The 8,209-nt window shown below is 55.9% G+C and overlaps 1 protein-coding gene across 1 annotated transcript; it reads left to right on the top strand.

Annotated features, from left to right (window-relative positions):
* Positions 1–6,490: 6,490 nt before the first annotated feature.
* Positions 6,491–7,900, top strand: LOC137262026 (D-aminoacyl-tRNA deacylase-like). Its single transcript, XM_067799821.1, has one exon. The coding sequence runs from the start codon at positions 6,491–6,493 to the stop codon at positions 7,898–7,900; it is 1,410 nt and encodes a 469-aa protein (XP_067655922.1).
* Positions 7,901–8,209: the final 309 nt, after the last annotated feature.

Genomic DNA, 8,209 nt, shown 5'->3' with positions numbered 1-8,209 from the left:
TGGTGATATACCCTTGTGATTTCATTTAACAATAACTATGTTTTGCCGGAAGATAAGGGTGAACTTTGACATGCCTGCAGACATGAGAAACAAAGGGCTGTCTGAAAGACAAATAGGGCATTTAACAGATATAAGAGAGCAAGGATATAATGTGACTAGGGAAGATGTGTTTGCTATGGAGGAATTCCGAGGGGAGAGTGACATATGGGCAGTATTGGACTTTCAGCCCAATGACCATAGGCGAACCCCACACCCTATGAATGTTGCGTCTGGCGGAGAGGCTGATGGGTCAGAGACAGGGGACATAGCTGGGCTTTCCCAGGAGGCTGATGGTGAGGGTGATGACGCCGACTATCAGGGCCATTTGTCCGGTGGGGAGGAGTGCGCTGGTGGCAGCCCCCCGGGGCGGAGGCAAGGAACACCCGAGGGATTAGCAGTAGTGTTCGCCAAAATGATGAACACCATGCAAGGCCTAGATCGCAGAAGTGAGACAGCCTCTCAGATGTTGGAGACTGAACGGAAGTATGACAAGATGATGCATGTCTTGGAGAACATGGACAAGAGGTGGTCAGCCGACAAGGAGGACATGATGTCAGCCATGTCCCTCTTATAGCATAGGTCAGATGACCAGTCTGTGAGGACCTTTAGGGACTGTCAATCGGCAGGTTACCCAGAAGAGGAGTGCAGGGATGGCCCATACAGGGGGAGCGATTTTGATAGGCCCCGGGAGGAAGGGGTGGATAGACCGAGTCAGAAGTCAAGGGCGACCTGGGGGTTCAAATCAGAACCCATAACTCCCACCCTGCCCCAAGTGGGGAATGCAGCAAAGCCGAGACTATCACAAGGGGAGGCTAGGGGTATGGATGTTCGCCCGAAAGCCCGAGCAGAGAAGGCAGACACCAATATTCAGTGCATGGGTATGGGCTCAGTAACTGACATGATGAAGGAGCGGAATGCTAAAAAGTCAGCGTGCTATGTACTCCCGGGTGAGGCACTGGGGTGTAGAGTCAGCCTGCCTCACCGGGATTCAGGGCTCGGACTGGCAGAGCAGGAAGAGGGCCAGGATGGTACGGCAGAACCCTTTATGGGGGGACAGGGCCGGCGAAATAGGAGGCAGGAGCCCCGTCAGGGTGCAATACAGCACCACCAGGACGAGATGTACCCGGGCACCCCTAGAGGACGGCGGAACCAGGGACCCCGCCCGGCTGATCAAGGGGGATCCCGGATAGCCTCTTCAGCACTGAGCTATGACGGGAAGGAGGCTTGGGCGCCGTTCAGGCTGAAGTTTGACAAGTTGGCAGAAAGAGAAGGATGGTCAGAAGAAGACAAGCTTTTTCAACTGTGCTTCTGTGTGCGGGGGGAGGCAAGTGCTTTCTTCACCACATGTCAGCTGAGGGACCCCTACTTGTCCTATGGGCAGATGATGGAAAAGCTACAGAAGAGATTTGGCATAGTTGAGCCTCCACTATCAGCAAGATTGAGATTCCAATCCCTAAAACAGGAGCCAGGCGAGTCACTGGAAGCTTGGGCAGAGAGACTAGTAGCTACTTCGTCCCGAGCGTTCCCAGGTCTTCCAGAAGACTTTGTGGAACAGGAGACTATAACTAGGTTCTGCATGGGATGCGAGAACTGAGAGGCAGGGAACTTAATATACAACCTCAAACCTACCTCACTGGAGGACGCAATAGAGGCAGTGAGGCACTACCAACACAACTCCCAGGTGCCTTACAGTAAACCCCGTCGGGAGTTGCGGACAATGTCAGCGGAGGAGCCTGAAGAGCCACCAAGGGAAGTCCGAACCTCCCACAGATATGAGGGGGATACTAAGAAGAACGCACAGGTGGTGACAGATTTAGCCAAGAGAGTTTCGCTATTGGAGACTGAGATTGGAACATTGCACAAGGAGGTGAAGTGTGTCAAGTCGGAAGTATCGCAGCTTCCTTGCACCAGGGTCACCAGTCCCCGGTGGTGTGCATGGTAAACACGGCAGATCATACTGTCAGATTGCACAAGGGCCAGCCGGTGGGTCAAGCCTCAGTGGCCGAGGTAATGGGCCTAGCCCGAGAGGGGGGCGACAGTGCCCAGACCATGGTGTGCTGGGCCTCTCCCACAGAGGAGTTGGGAGGGGAGGATGTTGGAGCGATGATCCCGAAACACCTGAAGGACTTATTCACACGGTCGAAGCAGGAATTGGGCGCCAGTGACCAAGTTGAATTAGCACACCTGTTGATAGAGTTTCAGGATGTGTTTGCAAAGCATGATTTGGACTTGGGAGACTTTACGGCTATTGAGCATGCCATTGTCACTGGAGGGGAGGCTCCGGTCAAGCAGCGTATGCGACGAACGCCCTTAGGTTTCGTTGAAGAGGAGGAGGCTCACTTAAAGAAAATGCTGGAGGCAGGGGTGATCCGCCCTTCAGTATCGGAGTGGGCGTCCGCCCCAGTGCTCATACGCAAGGCTGACGGAGGCGTACGCTATTGTGTAGACTACCACGCGGTGAACGAGAAATGCCAGAAGGACGTGTTTCCGCTTCCGCTGATAGACGAATGCTTGGACACTCTGGCAGCAAGCTCCTGGTTTTCGAAACTGGATGCCAACTCAGCATATTGGCAAGTCCGTATCAGGGAAGAGGATTGTAAAAAGACAGCTTTTGTGACCAAATATGGCCTCTTCGAGCATGTGAGGATGGCATTCGGGTTGTGCAATGCCCCAGCGACGTACGCCCGAGTGATGTCCTTGATACTTGCCGGCCTGAGCTGGGAGATAGCGTTCTTAGATGACGCTGTGGTGACGGGACAAGCTGTACCTGATCATTTCCAAAATCTACGAACAGTATTACAAAGATTCAGGGAATACAAGTTGAAATTGAAGCCACCTAAATGTGAACTCTTTCAGAGAGAGATTGAATTCCTGGGGAGGATAGTGAGTGGCGATGGGATTAGGGTGAACCCAGCCAGCCTAGGACCGGTGGAGAACTGGCCAAGACCTACTATTACCCGTGAAGTGGAGAGGTTTCTGGGGTTCGCCAACTACCACCGGGGGTTCATTAAAGACTATGCTAGGATAGCGACACCCCTGTATGCCATTACAGGCAAGAAACCCTTCGAAAGGACGGAGGAACAAGAGGAAGGCTTCCAGGCCTTAAAGCAGGCCTTAAAGCAGGCCTTGCTGCAAACCCCATTGTTGGGTATGCCCACGAAGACAGACCTTTTTATCCTGGATACAGACGCCTCGGACTTGGCTATTGGGGCAGAACTCCTACAGCTGCAACAGGGCCAAGAGAGGGTGATCAGCTACGGAAGTTTCTCGCTGACCCCAGAGCAACGACGGTATTGCACAACCCGGAAAGAGTTGCTGGCAGTGATCCGGTTTACTCGACAGTTCCGCCATTACCTGTTAGGGCGGCACTTCCTGGTGCGGACAGACCACAGTAGCTTGAGGTGGCTACTGAACTTCCGGGCGCCGGAGGGGCAACTGGCTCGCTGGCTAGAAGAACTAAGCCAGTACGATATGAGAGTGGAGCATTGCCCTGGGGCCAAACATCAGAATGCCGATGGACTGTCCCGTCTGGCGGATGAGGCTCCATGCGACAGTTACCGGCGATTTGTGGATCTGCGGGACCTTCCTTGTGGGGGCTGCAGATACTGCCAAAAGGCCCACCAGCAGTGAGGGCAGTTCCATGAGGAGGTCGACTATGTGGTTCCGTTGGCAGGTCGGCCACGAACGATCAGGGCACTGTCAATGGCAGAAGGAAACACCCACGCGACGGGAGGGTGTGGGGGAAAGGACTCCCAGAAAACAAGTGAGGATCAGGCAGAGGAGTCCGCTCACTCGTTGCAAGTGCACCGAGCAGGAACCACTTTCTCGGTTAGGACTCTAACAGTGCCGGAAACCCCACAGAAGGGAGTAGTGGATCCCTGGAAGGGTACCGGGAGATCTCTAGCCACGGCTCAAAATGAAGACAGTGACCTCGAGCACCTACGGAAGTGGTTGGACGAGGGCAGCATCCCCACTGACTCAGAGCTCTACCTATCCAGCCCAGCTGCAAAATCTTATTGGGTGGATAAGGATTTGTTCAAAAGAAACGGGGAGGGGGTGCTGGTGAAAAAGGAGATCCCAGAGGTACAAGCCCCAGAGAGATTACTGATTCCGAGAAGTTTGACAAAAGAGGTCTTGGGACATGTCCATGACATACCCATTAGTGGACATATGGGAGTGGCCAAAACCAAGGAGATGCGGGCAGGACGCCAAGGACTACGTAGCCAGTTGTGCAGTGTGTAGCCGTAATAAGAAACCATCAAGACATGCCCGGTCGAAGATGACTTCATTCCATGCAGGTGCTCCAATGGAAAGGGTGCACCTGGATTTCATCGGCCCACCAATGAGCAAGTCCGGCAACCAGCACATACTGATGATGGTGGACCAATTCACCAAGTGGGTGGAATGTATACCCCTTCTGAGTCAGAAGGCAGAGGTGACAGCCCGGGCAGCAGTCAATGAGTTCTTTGCCAGATTCGGCTTCCCTTTCCAGATTCATACCGATCAGGGCCGAAATTTTGAAAGCCGACTGTTCCAGGAGATCTGTCAGCTGCTGCAAATAACCAAGACACGGACGACACCGTATCGACCCTCCTCGAATGGACAGGTGGAGAGGTTCAATAGAACTTTGATGCAAATGATCCGCTGCTACCTGTCCAAGTCCCAGACTACCTGGGATGAGTACTTGCCCCAATTGGCAGGAGCTATGAGGTTGGCGGTGAATAGACAGACTGGTTACACAGCCAACCGGTTAATGTCGGGTCGGGAGGTGAATGTTCCAGCGGATCTAATGTTTGGAGGGCCGAGGACCACCACTCCGGAACAGGACCCGGAGGAGTACACTGCGGCACTCAGAGCGGCCATAGAGGGTACTCATGCGGCGGCCCGGAACAATTTACAGACCTCGGTGGAGAGAATGAAGAGAGACTATGATCTACGCACAAGATCGCAGAGCCTAGAACAGGGTCAACCCGTCTATGTGTTGGATCTAGGGGCGACCCCGAGACAATGCAAAAAGTTGTGTCCCGTGTGGAGAGGACCATACCTCATTGAGAAGAAGTTATCCCCTACACTGTTCATTGTGGCAGGTCAGAGAAGAAGATTCACAGCTCACCACGATCGGATGAAGTTGTGTCAAGATCGTGTCATGCCACGATGGCTAGACAGGAAGAGGAAACGAGAGGAGAGCCCCACCCCGAAGAGGGAGCAGAAAGATCCGGAGGAAGCAGAAGGGGAGGAGGAGACAGGGCCCGTCCACTGTCATTGCCGCCAACCAGACGATGGGGGGTTCATGATTGCTTGTGATGGATGTGATGAATGGTTCCATGGGGATTGCGTCGGGGTGACTGAATCCATGGCAGAAACCATGGAGGAGTACCATTGCCCCACGTGCACATCCCTGGAACAACAGGGTGCGGAGGCAGCACAGGAGCGTTAGCACTTTCCCATAAAAGGGGGGAGGGGTTGGGTCGGTTTAGAGTCACTCAGAGGAGTGGGTAGACACAGAAAGATTCAGGTCGGAGGGTGCTGTTGTCCCCGTCGGTGTGGCGATGGGGAGAACGCAGTACCAATTGCCTGTTCTTGTTGTTTCAGGAATCCACATTTGACTCAACCACAGAGAGTATCTCAAAAATGGAGAAGAAGTCGTCAGATAGAAGGCGAGAGAGGAGAGTTGACTCAACCTCTGGTGAGGAGAGGCGACCCACCTACGCGGAGGTGGTGGCCAGGGGGCTGGGGGGACGGCAGGAGGAGCCCACCCCGAGGGAGGCCGGTCGCCCCACCTATGCGGAGGTGGTAGTTCAGGGGGCAGGAGCCAGGAAGGTGGAGTTTAGGCCTGCCGGCGAAGAGGTGTCACGGCCGGCAGGTCGGCGGCAGAGGACGCCGTCACCCAAGCAGGTTGAGGAGACCAGGCAGGAGTCGCCAACCACGTCTCCGGGCAGGTCGGAGGGAACGTGAGGGGGTCATGCGCGAGGTGGTTAGGCCGACCATTGAGGGACAGCCGGCGGAGGTCATATGCCGTAGACGAAGGAGGACACCCTCAAGTCCCAGGAGGGTTGAGAAGCGGAGGGTGCAACAGTTACCAAAGGCAGACCGGAGGAGACCGGAGTTCCCCAAAGGGGAGGGACAGTGGAGGCGGTTCAAGGAAAAGAAGGAGGAGAAGAGGCCCGTGGTGTGGGACCGCTTGGGAGAAAGGAGTGTGGGGAGGGGGCGCGCCTTGGAGCAAGGGAGAAGCGGCCCCCGTCCCGGTCACCGAGGAGCTCGTCCCCAGGGGAAGGCGCCGGTGCAAACCAGGAGGCGAGAGGCCAGAGACAGGAGAGGCCAGGGGTCACGGTGTCCCGTAGAGGGGTGCGGGACAGTGACGCGCAAGATGCAAGATCACGCCTATTTTGCACACCTACCAAGGTACTTTGGCCCCCGATTCCCCCAGGGACGCGCACCGGAGTGAGACGTAATGGAGAAGGTGGTACAGGGTCTACGCCAGTTGGGGGCGTGGATCCTGGGGCTGGGCACTTCCATTGAGGAACTACATCGGTTTTTCAACAGGAATGTCCGGCTGACCGAAAACTGCACCATCCACGAAGGAGCCATAGCCGGGATGAGACACTTGTGCCGGGCGCAGGGGTGGAGGGCGCCGGTGAAGTTTTCACTTCACCCCCTCAACTCGCCAGCCTGCCTGAGGCAATGGCGGGTGCTACTCCACCTGCTGAACTTTATATCTGAAGACCGCCGGAGGGAGTTCTGTCTATTTTGGGTACCGACCCCATCGCAGCCAAGATGGACCGCCCGGAGCCAGTCCCCCCAAGCCTGGGACAAGGAGTTGATGGAGGTGGATGGTCCAGAGGAAATGTGGCTCCCAGAAGACAGGCCAGCCCCGGAGGAGGAGACTGGGGCTGCCCTGACAGAGGGGGCGACTGGATGTGACCCAGGGGAAGAGGTCGGTAGATGCGAAGAGTGGTGGCAGCCTGAGGCGGCGGAGGCGACCGTCCAGGGGGCATCAGCACTGGGGCCGATGCAGGAGGGCGAAGCCCAGGGGTTGGCTCCATTGGAGCACCTAGTAGACTCCCATTTCCATCTGGACCGTACATGGAAGGCTACCTTTGGAGCAGCACCCCTGGGTACCACCCCAGATTTACTACAAGCAGCACCGGTAGTGGATCACAGGATGGCGCAACTTCAGGTCTGGGGAGTGGAAGTTTACTGTGATCCCCCCACGTACCCAAGCCAGATCAGCGCCGATCCCAGGTATAGGACCGCTGTGGGGCTGCACCCCAAGAAGGTGGAGGCCCTCACTGATGGCATCTTCAGGCAGCTGCTGGGGCTGTGGGGAAATGCGGCGTGCATTGTGGGGGAAATTGGATTGGACCACTCCGTTCCGGCCAAGGAATGGAAGAGGCAGGAAAAAGCCCTAAAGGAGTTGTTGCCCCACGCACCGGCAGGGAGGCCGATAGTCCTACACATCAGGGGACCCAATGGCGACGAAGAAGCTGGAGCGACATACGCTCGTATGATGCAGCTCCTGCTGGCCTATCTGCCTCCAGAACAGCCACTGGTCCTCCACTGTTTCTCTGGGGGTGAGGAGACTGTCCGGGAGTGGCTGAGGACCTTTCCGAATGTCTACTTTGGCTACGCAGGGCAGGTGCGAGGTTTCAACAGCGATCAAGTGGCCGGATTGAGAGCTGTGCCCCTGGACCACCTACTGGTGGAAACGGACTCCCCATATATGCCCCCAGAGGGACATAGGAGGAATTCCCCAGCGCTGCTGTGCCTGGTGGGGGACTTGGTCGCCGAAGCCAGAGGGATGACCACTGAGGACTTCCTGAGGGCGGCGACCGAGAACGCCACCCGGCTGTTCTGGTGGTGAGGAGCCTGGGGAAGTCACCCGCGTCGAAGTGGGGTGTGAGGAAGCCTGACAGTTGCACCCCCAGGGGGGAGGGGGTGTAACCCAAAAAACACCTGGAAGAAGAGGTGTGGGGAGAGAAACAAGTGTGCAGATTGACTCAGCCTACCCTCAGGAGAAAGGGTGTGTGGCTGGTTGTCCCGTAACAAGGGCGGGAACCAATCAAGGAATGACAAACAATAGATTGTGTGCGTTATCAGTTGTCCCCGACAGTGAGACAGTTGGAAGGGGTGAAAGAGTCTGTGATAAACTGTGAGAACTGTCACTTTTCCC

This window comes from Haliotis asinina, chromosome 14 (genome assembly GCF_037392515.1).
Source record: "Haliotis asinina isolate JCU_RB_2024 chromosome 14, JCU_Hal_asi_v2, whole genome shotgun sequence".
NCBI classification, from domain to species: domain Eukaryota; kingdom Metazoa; phylum Mollusca; class Gastropoda; order Lepetellida; family Haliotidae; genus Haliotis; species Haliotis asinina.
Note: the sequence above shows the minus strand (reverse complement) of the source record. Positions and strands in the feature narration are given on the sequence as shown.

Coding starts and splice junctions, on each gene's coding strand:
- LOC137262026 (XM_067799821.1), top strand. CDS start 6,491: ATGGAGAAGGTGGTACAGGGTCTACGCCAGTTGGGGGCGTGGATCCTG.